Below are 16785 nucleotides of genomic sequence, written 5' to 3' on the forward strand. Positions count from 1 at the left end.
GTGTCTCTGGGCTTCCTGTGCACGTAACGATTTGACAACGTTTCAGATCTGACTGAGCATGGGAGACACCAGAGGGAATACCGTCCTCTGCATCTTGGTAGCGCTGCAGTGCCACTGTGTGGTGATGATGGGGTGTATTCTCAGTCCGGGCCTCAGTTTACTGCTGCACAAAAGTAGTCAGACTGGATCCTCTGGTTTGAAACCTGCTGAGGCTTGATCGGAGGCTATTTCAGAGTTCGGCTGTGAACAGTTCCCTGGTTGTTGTTTTTCTCTACGCATGATTAGATTAATTCGGTTCAATATATTTACATTATATACTGAATACGCACCATGATTCCTGCTACACATTAAATCATGTTAAATAAAATACCCTCCTGTTGTTGCCATTTGTCCATGACTTTGCCTCTGATGTCAGTGAGTCAGTCCGGTCTTCACTGTAAGATGAGTATTGTGGACTGACAGCCAAAGCACAGTCTTGAGAGAGGAACATGGGGAGGTGTCTGTGATGTGGCTCACTGGCACTATCCCTCCTGTGAAGGAAGACAGATGCCTCACATATATACTTCACTTTTACATGCATTTCCAATCTGAGTACTAATAGGAACAGGAAAACATAAGCCTCAGCTTAACAGAAAATAGATATCCATATACCTGGTGATATAGTAAAAAAAAAACGTGAGGCAGGTGCTGATATTTGAAGATTTCAAGCTGAGGGATCACAGAGAAATCTGCTCATAAAAGCCTGGATGAAAAAAATCTGGTAAAACTTATCCAAAGACCTTGTAATTCCAACGTGTACTGACTTGATAGGAAATGGGATTTCAAAAATAAAGACTTAACTTAAGGAACTTTGGTTCCTCATATTAACCTGAAAAGTGAAAGCATCCCCTTTTCTTTCTTGTTGAGTTAGGCCTTCTCTTGTTGTTCATCAATCGATCGATTACCACCTGGTGGCTGGCTGCAGTATTGGTCTTAAATCTGACTTCTCATATGTTAGTGGATAGGACATGGACAAAACAATTGAGTCAAAGTACTCAGCAAATGATATTTTCTCAAAGATGGTTTCTGTTGTTTCAGGTATTGACCGCTGAGACTGACTGTATGAAATGGCAGTGTTCATATTCCATAATGGAGATGCTTTAAACATCTTCATGCATGGTCTATTTCTCCAAACCAGCTTGGAAGGAAAACTATACTTAAGTTCCAATCTATAAAGTATAAAAGCTGAATGTTTTTATAGAATAGACAGTAAGTGTAGTGACCCTGTTCAAGTGTGGTCCTGTCCAGCTGCTTTGCTCTGGGCCAATCAGGAGAGTGCATGTCGCATAGTCACTATGCACACTGTTCGGTCTGGGTATGCGAGTTTACCTGTGTGGTTCCCAGTTATCGGTCTGTGTGACCAGCAAAAGTAAAAGTAGGGTGCATCTGCTACATTAAACACCAGTAAAGTGAGCGTCAACTGCCGTCCTGGTCTCCTCCTGTATGAACCTTAGTTACTATTTTGTGCAAGTAAATCTCATTTATGTAAAAATGCAAAGCAAGGAAATATGTTATAAAAAGAGGAAATAAATTATACAGTGTAAACAGAATATAAACAGTGTGAGCAGTTTATATTGAGACAGATTGCACATTAGCCATCAAATCAGAAAGGAACATTGTTCAGTTAAACATCTTATCTTAACTTATATTCCCAGTTTCACAAACAACTGATAATAAAGCATTTCCCTGTTGTTGTTTTTTATGCATGGGATCCTGTCCCACGGGCCTTTAAGGGGTCCGAGGGCCTGCGTTTGGGAACCTGAGTCTTACAGCCTACATTGCTGGTCAGTGCTATTTCTGTCCATATATGAACTCAGCAGGACGCAGCGGAACCACTCCACTGGCCCCTGAGCCGACAGACAGCTGAAGTTGCCAATCAGTCCGCGTGGTGCGGCGCCCCTAGGGGACAGATCACTCCAATCCTGCACTGATGGAGACAAATATAACCTCTGCTGAGTGTGTGTGTGTGTGCGTGCGCGTGTGCGCGATCTCAGTGCTATGTCTCTGTCGTGGGTGAGCTCTAATAATAGAGGAGGCTGCCTGCTCCTTTAAGAGTCTACTTGTCGCACACTCTCCACTTTATAAAGTCAAATAATGGTGATCAAAGTTTTCCTCGCCTCTTCATCGGGATCCACTGCGGTAAGTTTTCACCCTGTGCGCTCAAACTATCGTTGATGCAGACTTTCCCCCAAAACCGCAAATCTTTTTCACTCCTTCTGACTCGACCGCGTTAAACCTCGGAATCAATGTCAGCCGCCTTTGATTATTCACATTTCGTTGGCTTTGTTTGCGCTCATTGGTGTTTTAGGCTTGTTTTAGTGCTATCTCATTGTAATCAGGTCCAGCTCATTGACATGCAGATCCCTCTCGAGCAGGGGGTCTCACACTCATTTTGTGTCTCACACCCCGATATTCAGAGGTTTTTAAAACCACACCAGTCGGGATCTTACCCTCCAACAACAACAATTTCTTATTACATGTGATGATCAGATTTAGCTTGTAGGAACAGTTAGGTTGTAGCCACTGCAGGGAGGGTGCATTCATCCTCCAGATCTACTTTTGGCAGAGCTATGTAAGCACTTTGAACTGGGGGTGGTGGCATGGTGGCCCACTTGGATATAGAGCTGTTGTCTCAGTCGCAGCAGGCAGACCTGGTTGTTTCTCCTTGGATTTGCATGTGGATAGAGCCTCATTGAGTCTGTGCTGGGACAATTTAAGCTGCCCCTACTGTTTTCATATGAGCAGAAAACAATTCAATCTTTTTTTTTCTAAGGTAAATAATTAGTTAAACTTTAGGCAAAACGTAGTGAAAATAGAACGTCGGTGTCCAGAGTGTACATCACATGCTGTGTCTAACTAACAGCCCAAAACTCAAAAATATTAAATTGACAAAATGAGTTCACTTCGAGCACAAACCAGCAAATATATCACATAAACCATTAGTTTATTATTAAAATAGCTGGGGATACGTTTTCTGTTGATCAGCGATTCATTAGAGACCTGGTTTGTATGTTTATTTGCAAGGAGAGGAGACTGAGGGGGTGTTGGGTGTCACATTCCTTATTTGAACCCTCAGTGTGTGTCATGTACACATGTTTGTTTCACACTTAACCCTGATAGAAACCTGAGTGCAGGATTTTTTTCATCTCTGAAATCAGAAATTACAGCCTTCCCTCCCACATACTGTCAAATCAGTGTTGATATTTCATAAAGATCATGTTATTTTGTATTTTTCTGCCTCCCAGATCAAAAAGAAGCAGCAGGATGTTGTCGGCTTCCTGGAGGCTCTTAGAGTGGAGTATGATCCGCTGGACATCGCCTGCAACGAGGAGAACCGCATGTGGATGAGGCAGAACGTCCCAGAGGAGAAGAAGCCGGCCAACGGGATCCCCCTGCCTCCTCAGATCTTCAATGAAGAGAGCTACTGTGGGGTGAGTCTGTCCTTAACACTGTTTATTGATTGCACAAGATGTTAAATACAGGGATCCCTGAAGAATAGTACAGAGTTTACGTGTAGTTTCATTTGAATTTACAACATTTTTGACGGAAAATATCAGAAACCGTCTTTGATAAAAATTTGTTGAGATTTATTTTTTGTGATTCGCATTTATTTATTTGATCAAAAAGTCGACACTGTAAAACCATTTACAACACGGAAGGTAAACTCATGAAATCAAAGGTTTGATATATATTTCTAGCTGTAACATTCAATGATAGAATCTTTTTTAAATCAGAGAACCAGTTCATGGGTAGTTTGGGGTCAAACCCGTGTTTCAAGATAGTTTTTTGACCATTGTTAGTATTTATATTTATACGTATATTTTGACTTTTTAGTTTGGTTCGTTGTCCATCCGATAACATGGTGGTGGAAGGGATTCATGAAGGTGACGATTGAGACCATTTGGCTTCACTTTTTGTCGGCTATCTATATACACAGTCTTTGATTAAAACATAGAAGTTACTGTATGTACAATCACAATGTAGTGACCTGCTCCACTCTTTGCACACAACAAGTGAGTAGAAGTAGAACATTGTTCTCATATTTTCAAACAGGACTATGAAACCTTCTTCGATGCCAAGGAGGACAATTCTGTGTTCGCCTTCCTGGGACTGCCCCCTCCCCCTGGGTCCAAGGTTGGAATTATTTTTCTATTTTCCGCTGTTTGAAATTTTTTTGAACAAAATCACATACATTTCCCTCAACCCTATTTACCGGGCTGTAAATCTGCTGTTATAGGACAGTGTTTTATAACTTTGAATTCTTAAGTACAGCTGTTAATGATATTGTGTGACATTATGGTGCATTGTTAGTTGATGATTTTGTCAGTAAAGATATCCTTTCTCAATTTTAAACTCTTGAAAACTTCAAAATACACAGGCTAATAAACAGGCTATTAAAAGACTTGGAAGCCCTGCAAAGCGGTTTAAGGTAGCACCTATACCCATAAATATATCGGTATAAATGATAACATTTGTATAATTTTGTCATGCATGTAGTATATGTTTACACCAACAGATTAAAATCCCAAACCAAGATGCATGAGCATTTTAAATAATACAAAAAAGTGCAAAATGCATATAGGAAAACCAGATTCTATATTTTACATGGTCAGGTTATCAAATATGATCAAATATGAATACATCGATGGTACAGCCTGTCACGTGTTGAGTGTAATCAACTCGAAAAGCTGTCTAACATAATATCAGATTGTATTTTCATTCATCCTGGCGGATGCTGAATAAAATTAAAGATATCGCTAGTCCAGACTCATCCTGCCTTTCTCTACATTTTTCCAAATCTCTTAGATACAATGAAAGAATACACTTTGATTTCAAGGGAAACCCTTTTGGTTTGGCAATATTCAAAGAGGCTATAACTTAAAAATGTAAAGAGCTTATTGTCTGATGATCCAAACAGAACTTTTTCAGGACTGATTCTGTATCATACACCTCGGCCATTTTATTGACACAGGAAGCAGAGCAGGCTGACGAGGCGCACATTGTGACGAACGGGAACCATGTTGAGGAAACGAACGGAGACCTTGATGACTCAATAGTAATGCCATCGTTTCTTCCTTCATGTTGTGTTTCTTTTCACCTGTGTCTCACCTTTCTCCTTTCTCATCCAGTGTCACTTGGCATCTTCACTCTTCTCCCAGTCATCACGATGTTCACTAATCTGTTCGTGTTTTGCATGATTGAAAGTTTTCATTTCACAGTAACAGAATATGCAGTTGTCATTATAACACTGGGTTGTGTCACAGAGTAGTGAAGCCTCCTGTTCCTACATTCCTTTCTTCATTTTAGTACTTTATAAAGTTCGACTTGCTTTGTGATTTTTGTTTTGTTTTTGTTGTTTTTGTGGTATTGTAGACGTTTAAAAAGCATTTTATGTCTTTTACATTTGATACCACTCGCTAACATTTCCCCCCCTATAGAATATCCTCACTTTTGACTACGTTTACATGGGAGTTGGACCATGTCCCAAGTCTAAACATTCCTTAAGAAAATACTGTAAATCATTGACTTCCTGCATTCCAGTCTTCATCCATCAAAGTCAATGACATCAGCAAACATTCCCTATACGCAGGATGATACTCCACTGACCCATTTCAGTAATTACATTGCAGGATATTGAAATGGCTGCAAAATACTGTTTCACAGATCTTCTACCTTAAGATTTAAGTAGCAGAAGAATATTTAATGGATTTATTGTTTGTTTTTTGACAACAATATAAGAGTCCTGTTAAGCAGCACAGAAGCATACTGTGTCCACCTTTTTTTTCTCAATGAATGAGATTGCCTTCCTCAAAATCCCCAAAGAAGTACTCATTTAACCTAATTGGCTAAATAACCTACTACTTGAAGCAAATATAACCTGGCTGTGTAGACTGACTCGGTTTTATTTTGGTTAAAGACATTGGGATATACTTGTGTCTTTAAGATATATAGAAGGCATTGCTATTAATCTGCTCAGGGATCAAACTTTGGGATTGTACTGATGGAAAGTAAAAGGATTTTGAGCTAGTTGCTTCATAAAGACAAAGCAGTAGTAAACACTTTATGCTTCTGTAAAACTGAACCTGAAATCTGGGTTCATTTTGCTGCATTTTGTTTTGAGCAGAGTTCAGCTCTGACCAGTTAACATTGGAGTCTGATCATGGCCACATTTTAAAAGATAATGTGAACAGCTACATAAGAAAATCTGAAACGAGCGCACAGGCCTGCAGTTGGGATGTAGTGATAGACTGATTAGTAGAGGAACAGCTGAAGCACGCAAAAGAACATGTTACATACAGTATGTTTTGTTAATCTGGAACCACATATAACTTCCTGCAAAATGTCAAATTGATAATTATAATGTCAAATTGTTGTGCAGATTAAGAAAACAAGATGTCATGTGACGTCCTGGGTAGAGTATGCTGGAGGCACGACATAAGCGTCACGTTTATCGTTAAAAGCTCTCGAATCTCATTGTCTTTCCAAGTGGACATCTTACCTGTATGGCACCTCCTTTTCATCTTGAGACATTTGTATTCTTCCAGTTTTTCTTCCATCACAAGATAGAAACACACTCTCTCGCTGGGATTTTAACACAAACTTTCTTGCTGTGTGAAATATTCAGGTAAATATCCAGACTTCAGTGCATGTCTGAAGGCAGATTATGTTTCCAGCCTTTTCCTTCCAGAGAAAATCAAGTTGGCTGCTGAAAGTTATATTGATAATTTAATCTAACTCTTAAGAAAGTGAATAAGTATAATATCCAAAATATAGTACAGTATTCCTTTAAGGCCATGTCTGACTATCATCTATGGTCACATTGAAATTCATCCAGATCATTTACATTCCAGTATTAACCTTTAACTGCCACATTTCCTCCTCCACATTGTTCCCAGAGTTGACTAACACCTACATTTTAAGATGTCATGTCTCCCAGACTGACGAGCTGCCTGAACAACTATGACATTAGAAGTTTTTCTTATTTTGATCACCAATTGTTGTTTTCACCTTACAATAAGGAGGTTCCACTGGAGGAATGTAACGGAGATGTACACGATGAGGAGGAGCAGGCAGCGGAGGAGGAGGAGGTGGAGGGGGAGGTAGCGGAAGGAGAGAATGCAGACGATGAAGCCATGGAAGAGGAAACAGAAGGCGACGAGGCCCCTGCAGACGAGGAGGAGCAGGAGGAGGCAGTGGAAGAAACAGATGAGCTTACAGAAGTCACAGTAATTGCCTCTAGACTAGAATCAAGCCTCTCCTCGTTCGGCCTCTCCCTTCACTTCTTGAATGTGTTGAATGTCTTTTTCCTTCACCTGGAATGCTCTGTTTCTCTCCCCTCAGCATCTATTCCTTCCCTTTAATGTCGTCTTCTTCCTCCACATCAAGGATTTGCTTCCTTTTGAAGTTCTTGTCCCCCTTGTATTGCATCTCCTTCTCTCTCCCTGTATCCAGTCATTTACTAACCCACCATGTGCAACATTCCTGTTCATAATTTCCCGTTTGTCCCTTAAGCACCACTGGACATTTCACTTTTCTAATGCAACATTTTATGTGTCTCTGTTTGACTTTCAATTCACTCTCATTTGTCACCTCCCTTTATATTTTTCCCGATGACTCTGTTACCACTCATCTTGATGATTGATCCCCAACTGCAGTGCATATACATAACTGTCATGTTCATGGCTGTGTCAGCCAGGTCCAACCATAGACTGTATAAAATGGACGACGCACCTCCTCTTCCTCATACCATTCAAACATGAAGCCAAAATGTCCCAGATATGAACGCGGCCATCTTGTGCAGATGGTGTGACTTGGAGCCAGGGTCTGCACAGTAGTAGCATCAAATAACTAATAAAACCAATTTGCCAAAAAAAACTCATTATTGCGATAAGAACGACCTATAATGGCAGTAACCATCTTTGACATTTTTGATGTGTCAATTCATCTTTTTTAGTTTGGTTTACATACCATGATGTGGTGGGTTGTGTTACCTATACCGCAGACAGCCACTAGGGCGATAATCAAGATGCTTGGCTTCACTTTTTTGGGAGCCATCATGTTCCTCCCCCCCACTATCCAGAAACGAAGCAAATGTCGTGGATGTTAAGGAAGCCATCTTGTGTTGCTGGCATCATTTGGAGCCGGAGTCTGCGTGGTAATATTCGGGGATAGGAGCGAGGTCCCAACGATACACGGGGGGTCTGTCTCATCTGTTAACCATGACATTCCCCCCAGATTCTTATAGCTGTAAATATTTAAAACCAAACTTGCCAAAAAATGAGCATTTGACGTGTACACTTTGACTTTTTAGTTTGGTTCATGTCCACTAACATGGAGGAGGAAGGGTTTATGACATATACTGCAGTCGGATCAAAACGCTTTGTCTTCCCTTTTGGGGAATGTCTTCACGTCGTCCTTCCTTATATACAGTCTCTGGTCTGGATATCCACTATACTGTATACTGTTTGATGGGAGTGTCCTCGGTTTTCTGTCTCTGCAGTCTGACGTCTCTAATTGTGTCCTCTCTTCTCTTCCAGGAGGCTCATGCAGAGGAAGAAGAACAGGTGAGTTCATCTAAAGTTTATGAGCACACTGAACTGAATCAAAAGCTTAAAGAGGCTGTGTTTCAGTTGTTTTCTGGTCTTTTCTTGAACAGGAGGAAGCTGATGATGACAGGGTAAGAAGGGACACTGTGTGAGGATGTTCATAAACCAACTCTTTCCTTTCTTAGCAGTAGTTGCTGGTTTAGAATGAGTGCTCTGACAGAACCCTGATCTGAAAATGTCATCTACGATAATTATTACTAACGCAAGCTGCTCTTGTTTCTATTAACCCTCAAATCAATTCACTGTGATAATAATTCTAGTGGATATCCCAACCTTTTTTCGTCACAGTTGCATCACTCAACTTTGGGCAGAATGCATGAATCTTTTTTCATATCAATCTGAAAATGTACCCACTTCTACATCTTTTTTTATTTAATACTAACATAGATCTAGTATGTTTTGCAAAGGAATATTAAGTATGCTTAGTTTTTTCCAAGCTTCACATCCCCTTCTTTTTCCTTAGTAGTTTTGTAGCATCTATTTTTTACCTCTTTTTTTCAGCCAGCTTTTTACAAAAGATAGAAATACTCTAAACAAGACATTAAGACAATGTTTAAATAATGTCTTACTTGACCTTTAGGGTATTCAACTAACTTTGAACTCTTAATGCTTTGCTTACTTGGAGTATTAAGGCCACCTAAAAAAAAAGAGATTTCAAAAATAAAGTCACAATATTACCGGAATAGAGTCATATTATTACAAGAATGAAGTCATAATGTTATGAAATTAAACTGTAATATTATTAGAATAAAGAGTTTATTGGTCAGAAGTCAAAGGTCCAGGTCACTGACCTTGAAACACATGTTTCACCTTGTGAATATAATATCTCAGGAACATTTCAATTGAATTCTCTCAAATTTGGCACACATGTTCACTTGGACTCACTGATTCAATGATTTTGGGGTTCAAAGGTCAAAGTTCAAGGTCACACTAGCCTCCCAAAACATGTTTTGGAACCTCTTGAATGTGATATCTCAACACAGCTCAGGGGGGACTTATTTACCTGTAAACAGTTGTCACCTGGACTCAAAGATGAGCTGATCAGATTTCAGTTGTCAAAGATAAATGTCACAGTGACCTTATATGAATCAGAGGACACCAATTTATGTAGATGGTGACTCCACTCTCTAAATATTATTACTTTTTTCTCCTCATTGAAATATGACTTAATTCTTGCACTATAATGTCTTTACAATATGGCCCTAATATCTCGTACAGTTACTCATTGTAGGCTAATTAAAAACAGTGTGTACATTTCGTCTTTGGAGTTCACATTTTGATCGAGCCATTTCAATTGAAATAGCTCAAACAATGATTGACTACACGTGTCTATTTCCATCAGCCAGTTCAGAAAGCTCTATTTAAAAATTAACATGTTTCCAGTCCATTTAAATCACTTCACTTCAATTCATGACAGCCTCCTGCTGCTGCTGATCACACACCAGTCATGTTCCTCATGGGCACACCATACAGCATTTGACCCCTTCTTTGCCCTTTTTGTCCATCTCTTGGTTTGCTCCCTCCAGGAAGAAGAAGATTTGCAGTCAGAGGTAACTGTGCGTCGGTGATCGTCTCTTTCTACGGTTCCTCCATATAATCCTCAGCCGTGTGGGTTTGATGGTGCACCAATCAGGGAAGGCTCCTGTGGTTGAGCCCGGGTGGGGGTGGTAGGGGCTGGGTCTTGGTCTGCTGTTCCCGCCCAACTGTGTATATACTCTTTGATATGCTGACATGTTCTAACTCTTCTCTTTCCAATCCTTCTATTCCACGTTGTTAACCCCTCTTCCTGCTAACACCCATGTTCCTCATTTCTTCCCAGTCCTGTAGCCGCTTCCTGACAACCTCAACCATCCCCATAGTTTCCATTTTAATTCTGTTTTCTGTAGCGCATGCATGTGGTGCTCTTTTGCTCCCCACACAGCCTGCTGACCGACTATCTGTTATTCCTTATAGGAGGAAGAAGAACTGCTACAGCTTGAGGTAGATTCCTGTGATGTGTTTTTGTACCAACCTCTAGCCTTCCTCAGTTTGTTTTGTCTTTTTTCAAACACCCATCCCTTCCCACCTTCCAGTAAGCTATTCAGCTTGATTTTGAGAATAAAGTCATAATCAAGAAGAAAGTAATTAAATTAAAAGAAAAGTCATACTATTTAAAAACAATAATATTTTGAAAATAAGGTTTAAATAACATTTTCTAAAAAATTGTACAATTGCTCGGACAAAGTCTAATTTAATGAGAAGAGAGTCATAATACATCCATAATAAAGTTGTTATGAAATTAGAAAACAGTAAGCAGCCAAGATAACGCACTTAGAAGTCACTAATGATAGCCCTGAGGTAATTTCCATAAAGTCTGTGTATTTCTTCAGAATTGACTCTTATGGTACTTATGATAATGTGGTGCTGATGAGCCAAAATATCAAGCATTTTGTTATACGTGAAACTTATACTCAACAACAAGAATCTCCACATTCCTTATTTGAACACAGGTCAGATCTGATCTTCTGATATCCCTCTAAAATAACACATGGCAGAAAATTACATCTTTCTTATAATATTGTGACTTTATTCTCGAAAATCTCCAAAATAGTTTTTACCCTTCATTTGACCCTGATTCTTTTTTGTATGTTACACTGAAGACATTCCAGAAAAAGTGATTTCAGACATTCCCATGCCATCAGGCGTAAAGGGACCAATCATATCTAGATAAGCAGCACGGTGCTCAAAGCCAAGAGTCAGAATACAGTACATGACAGCACTGTTGGCCATATCCAGAGGCTTTTCTTGTAAACTCTAAGTGTGTGTTTACTCTTCCTATGCACTTATATATGAAGTGATGATTACACTATGACCTTCAGTGATTGTCATCGGGAAATTGGCAGTAATCAAAAAATAATAATGTAATTGTCCTCATACTGTTAAGTCCCTTATTTATGTTGCATCAGTTTGACAATGCCCTCTATTAGGAAACCTTATGTGCATCTACCAGATCTATTTATACATTCACATGAATCAAAATGCATGTTAACGTGCACGCACCTACAGGTATGTCACTTTCTCTGTGGACGGAGGTTATACAACATCCCTCTCTCTTTTCAAATCGTATTGTTTACCCACCCTGTTTTTTTACAGTTTTACTTTGATTAAGTCTCTAAAATTGTTTTGAAAAGAGTTTTCACTCATTCCATCATAATCCAGATGTAGAGTATTGATAAACCACTGAGGCAGCCATCAGTTATTAGGGAGACTACGGACTTGTGCCTCCGTCCACTTCTGAAACCAAACCTATGCACTTGCTTGCATATCGTTGTTCAAACAGCCCAGAGCTCTGATGATGGGTTTGCAAGTATTTGGATTAAGACTCACTTCAGGGACTTTCCACACTTCTCCCCACAGCTCTTATTTAAATTTCAAAATTAGTTTGAAGTTCCTGCTCTAACCTTTGGTGAGCAGGTACCATCCTTTAAAGGTCATTAAAATCAGCATTTCTCTTCAATGTTAAACTGGGAGATTTTTTATATTTGAAGAATTCTAAACAATGCTAGGTGTGTTTGTTACAGCAGCAGCTCATCTAGTTCAGGAAGTTGGGCATCATATGGAAAATCAATTGTTCTGCTCAGATGAAGAACACTATCACCACCTGTGACTGCAGAGGGCGCTGTTGCTCCCTAATAGTTCCACAGTGTCCTTTTAGATCGGGTTGAGCCAGGTTGCCTTAGAGATCACAACTGACCAGATCAACCTCAGTTTAAAAAATCGTATTTAATATGCCCGTACTCAGCATCTTGTTGAAAGGACTCTGCCTCTCCGAGACATTCCAGCCTCTGAATGTTCTTCTATCCTCTTTGCTTCGCTTTGCTTTGCCCCATTTCCTTTCCAACTCTCCATCTATTTTGCCGTTTGTCGTCCTACCTTTCTTGCAGGAGCAAAAAGAACGAGGCAGTGACGTAGTTGTTTCGGGATGTCCTGAGTTCCACTATCCTCCCTCTTTCTTCTATCTCTCTTTGTGCTGCATGGACTGGTAGTTTTCCTCCATAGAGATGCCTGCTGGTGTGCAGCATGGTGACTGTAACAGAAATACCCGCCATACACCGTAGGATGGATATTCTCTTGACTTGACTAAACACCACCTGATTTAATCTCCCACAGGAAGAAGAAGAGGCTGAAGTACAAGAGGTATAATTGGATTTCACTCTACCGATGTTGTGCACGGTGTGAATCATATTTAGTTTGGGATTTTTCATGCATGACCTGATTGCACACAAAGGCTGTAAGTACAGCTTTATGTTAACTTTACCGCTGTCTCTCGCAAGTCTTGCATCATGTGGTCCAGTGCACAACGTGACACAATGTTAGAATTTATGCAGAGAGGACCCCACAATGTTTGCTGTTAGTGCAGTGCTGCAGTAGGTGTTTTGAAATATTCACATAGACATTTTCTCTGAGTCTGCCAACACAGTTTTACTATTTTAGTTTTGAAGCCGGAAGAACAGGTGGGAAGTTTTGCTGTGTTGTTCGTCTCTGCCTGTCTCCACATGAGCTAGATGTCACAAGTGCAGGGGGATGCACTGACTTGAAAGGGGACGAGTCCGCTCCCCCCCTCCTTTTTTTTAAAAGAAGTTAGGGCTTTTGTTTCCCTTTGCAAAGAGTACAAACAAAGTGGATGTGACAAGTTCCAAAGGAGATGGAGGAGATGGAGCGGTTCTCGTTACTTTGCAATACTATGAGGAAATAAGCTGAAAAATCTGTATGTAGTAACTGCAGGCTCTAAATGAGGATGGACGATGTGTCTCCTCTTCCTCCCACTATCCAGAAACGAAGCCAAAATATCTCAACGCTGGTCTTGGTGTGGAGCCATGGGGGCGAGTTTCCGCCAATACACATGCTCAACCAATTATGAGTCATTCTCAATTGTCAATCATGATGTTTTACTACGTTTTTATAGCATTAAATAACAAATTAAAACCAAACTGGCTAAAAAAAAATGGCACTTGAACTGCAGCGAGCCACCAGGTGGCGATCGAGACACTTTGGCTTATTTTTTGGGAATGGTCAATTTGTCCATCTTTATATAGGCTACAGTACAATCTATGGTTACTTAAGCCGTTAAAAATATGAAGAACCAATACATTTACTTTTAACTTATTATTTTAAAGATCCCAGTTCATATAAATTCAGGATTTATGACCTATACTGCAGCCAGCCACCAGGGGGGGATTGAGACGTTTTGGATTCACTTCTAGGGAGCAATCATGTCGTCCATCTTTATACACAGTCCATGGTTCCAGCTACCTGTAATTGTACGACTGGATGGAATCAATTGATTATGGCATCTAATCATAGTTAATGATGTCCACTCCCTTTGTCCCTCGGTGAGCGTGTTGTTTACTTCAAACTTAGTGAACTAATGAGGAACAGCCTGTGCAGCTCCAGTGTTAACACCCAAATACAACATAAAATGAAGAACCACTCTTTTTTTTATGCCACCCATAACCTCAAGCACTAATACGTGAAGTCCTCTCACCTTCCTGCAACCTGGACCATGACTTCACATGACACCCTTCTTTCTCTTTCTCTTTTATGTGTCAAAGGAAGAAGAAGGAGACTTAGAAGAAACACAGGTAGTGTAACAGAGAAAGTAAAATCTACTTTCTTGAATCTATTTTTTATCCATCTGGGGCTTGACCTGTCTGCAAAAAGTTTTATTTCACTCTAACTCAGAGGGTGTTTTTTTGTGGGAAATAGAAAGTGGTGCAGCTTCAGCCTCAGTAATGTTCGGTTCTCAGTCGAGATGGCAATAGAGGTGGTTTTTGGAGAGAAGAAATCTCCTGCTCTCATTGCTGCTTTTACCTCTGCAACAACCCAAGCAGATTCAACTGTAATCTTTTATCCTAAGTCCATTAAATGCCTTGAATGGATACAAACAAACTGCCCCAATCATCACAGGGAGTACGCAAATTTAAAACACACTTAAGACAGATTAAAAATAGATTTGAATTATTGATGCTTACAATTGAAATATTTTATTGCTTTCCTTGTAAGAACACATCATTATGTCTTTAAACAGGAGGAAGAGGCGGAGTAGTGGAAGCTAGGTGACGTGGATGATGTCGATTAACTGCTGCCGAGGTGATTACTCTTCTACTTCTCTCTGGGCGCTCATGTTTTAATGCTTCACCACTGGAGGGCAGTGCAACATTATGTGAACTGATCCTCTTGGTGTTTGCTTTCATATTAGAATTTTATGAAACCAGATACATAAAAAACATATAGCTGTGTTTATGCTTTTGTGTGTTTGACCCTGGTATCGAAGGCCACTTTAACAACAACAACAATAACTCAACCTGTCTGCGTTATCTACACTATATGTGCAGACTGTACAGTACAATGTATAATTGGCCTTTACATATAATCTCATATTGCATTGTGTGATTTTATTATGTGCTTCAATCATGGGTTATTTGCTTGTTTTTTCTGGGGTGTATTATTAAATCATGGGTTATCTTTTTTATTTTATTATCAGCTGTAGTGTTTTAATCATGGGTTTGTTTGGGAGGTTTGCATGACGCACATACCATCCATAGATAGATATAGATATTTGTCATTATATAATGCGGATCATTTCATTTTATCCCTAGTTGCCATGTAAATACTAGCTTCAGGGAAATTAGCTTTATCAACTAACTCTGGCTAGCTCTGGTATTTTGTCTATTGATTAATGAGCCCTTTCCCAATCAAATTAATAACAAATGAATTACACTATAGCTGTGGCCGTCTTTGCTTCACCTTGGTTGTCTTTATTTTTCTGTGGACTATTTAAAGTGTTCAGTCAGAGGAAACCAATTAATGCAGCAGCCTGTTTACAAGGGACTGCCTCCATCTGCCTGAGGATCGTTTGGAGCTTTAAGAAAAACGTCAAACATATCCTATTTTTGTCCCTCCCAGGCAGTGATGATGATGATGATAATAATCCTAATCTTCAAAGCCTGTCTTTTAGTTCCTCTCTGTGTACGTCGGCCATCTATGACCCACTGCAGGAAGAGAGCCGCAGAGCAGGCTTTGAAGGGAAAGGCAATGCCGCTCTCCCAACCGTCATCCAACCCCTGCAAGCCTCTGTCACGCCGTGTTAGATAAAATTGCTAAGTTGGCTTCACTTGTGCCTGCGGAGGACCGGGCACACTGGGTGGCACACTCCACAGCGATGGTGGCTCCCTCAGCCGCCACAGACGACTGAAGCATGTGTGACCTCTTTTGTTTTTCTTCTTATGTCTCAGCCCGGAGGAGCCTCCTGTACCATCTCTCCCCGACCCCTGAGCATCCTCAGTCAGCTCCTGCCACCCCTCCCCAAGGCCCTACTGAAAAACGCCGTCCAAACTGAGAAGTCCCACAGCCCGCATTTGTGACCCTCCCCCTCCACCTGTCCCCTGTTGACTGCAATGATGACTTAATTTTTATATTTTGCGTGTAGAGTCATACTGTAATGGAAATGTGCAGCGTAGCCTCGCGGCGCCAGTTTGTTTTTAATGAGTAGCTTTTGTAAAATGCACCAACAGTTATTTTATTAAACTCAAACATGTGTCTCATGTTTTACTTTAAGAGATTCTCGTTTTCTAGCACAAAGAGGCAGTGACCCTTTTCAAAATAAAACATTAGCTTGGCTATCCTTGGCTGTAGCGTCTTCTCGCATTCAGATTCAAAGGTTCATAGCTCGTTTCTGCACTCTCATTTCTGTGCCTTCTCCCATCAGCTGAATGTATGAATGCCAACTAAGACTTCTAGTGGCAACATGAGGAAGAAAATACGCACATACTGCACGACTGCGATCTACTCCAGCAAAACTGCAAATACTGCTGCCAATACTCCTGTCTAATCAATGCACTTTGTTGAATGAAGACTGAAACATGTGACGAAGACTTTGAAAATGCAATAAAGTAGACTGGTTAAAAAAAACATGTGGCTCTATTTGGTTTTATTTTAAACTCTCTTGTTGACATGTATGAATCAATGGTCCATTGTGCTGTCTGAGCAGTGAGGAGGTCAACAGGAAAGCAACCGCTTTGTCCCTAGAGATTCTGGGTGGAGGCATAAAGTGAAAATGTGCAATTATTATTAGATGACATGGAAAGAAATGGTCAATCAT

The 16785-nt window shown here is 40.2% G+C and overlaps 1 protein-coding gene across 6 annotated transcripts; it reads left to right on the forward strand.

Moving 5' to 3' along the window:
• Window positions 1–1915: 1915 nt before the first annotated feature.
• Window positions 1916–16576, forward strand: sh3bgr (SH3 domain binding glutamate-rich protein). 6 transcript variants are annotated; one of them, XM_053422559.1, is made up of 13 exons: window positions 1916–2178; window positions 3285–3470; window positions 4093–4173; window positions 5012–5095; window positions 7059–7265; window positions 8577–8603; window positions 8696–8716; window positions 10172–10195; window positions 10599–10625; window positions 12795–12821; window positions 14237–14266; window positions 14713–14774; window positions 15920–16576. In XM_053422559.1, the coding sequence occupies exons 1-12, from the start codon at window positions 2134–2136 to the stop codon at window positions 14728–14730; spliced, it is 777 nt and encodes a 258-aa protein (XP_053278534.1). In that variant the 5' UTR covers window positions 1916–2133; the 3' UTR covers window positions 14731–14774; window positions 15920–16576. The 6 variants fall into 6 exon arrangements, with proteins under 6 accessions (XP_053278534.1, XP_053278536.1, XP_053278535.1 ...); XM_053422561.1 differs by having other exon boundaries at window positions 7062–7265; XM_053422560.1 differs by lacking the exon at window positions 15920–16576 and adding an exon at window positions 15643–15867.
• Window positions 16577–16785: the final 209 nt, after the last annotated feature.

Source organism: Pleuronectes platessa, chromosome 5 (assembly GCF_947347685.1).
Source record: "Pleuronectes platessa chromosome 5, fPlePla1.1, whole genome shotgun sequence".
Classification (NCBI taxonomy): Eukaryota; Metazoa; Chordata; class Actinopteri; order Pleuronectiformes; family Pleuronectidae; genus Pleuronectes; species Pleuronectes platessa.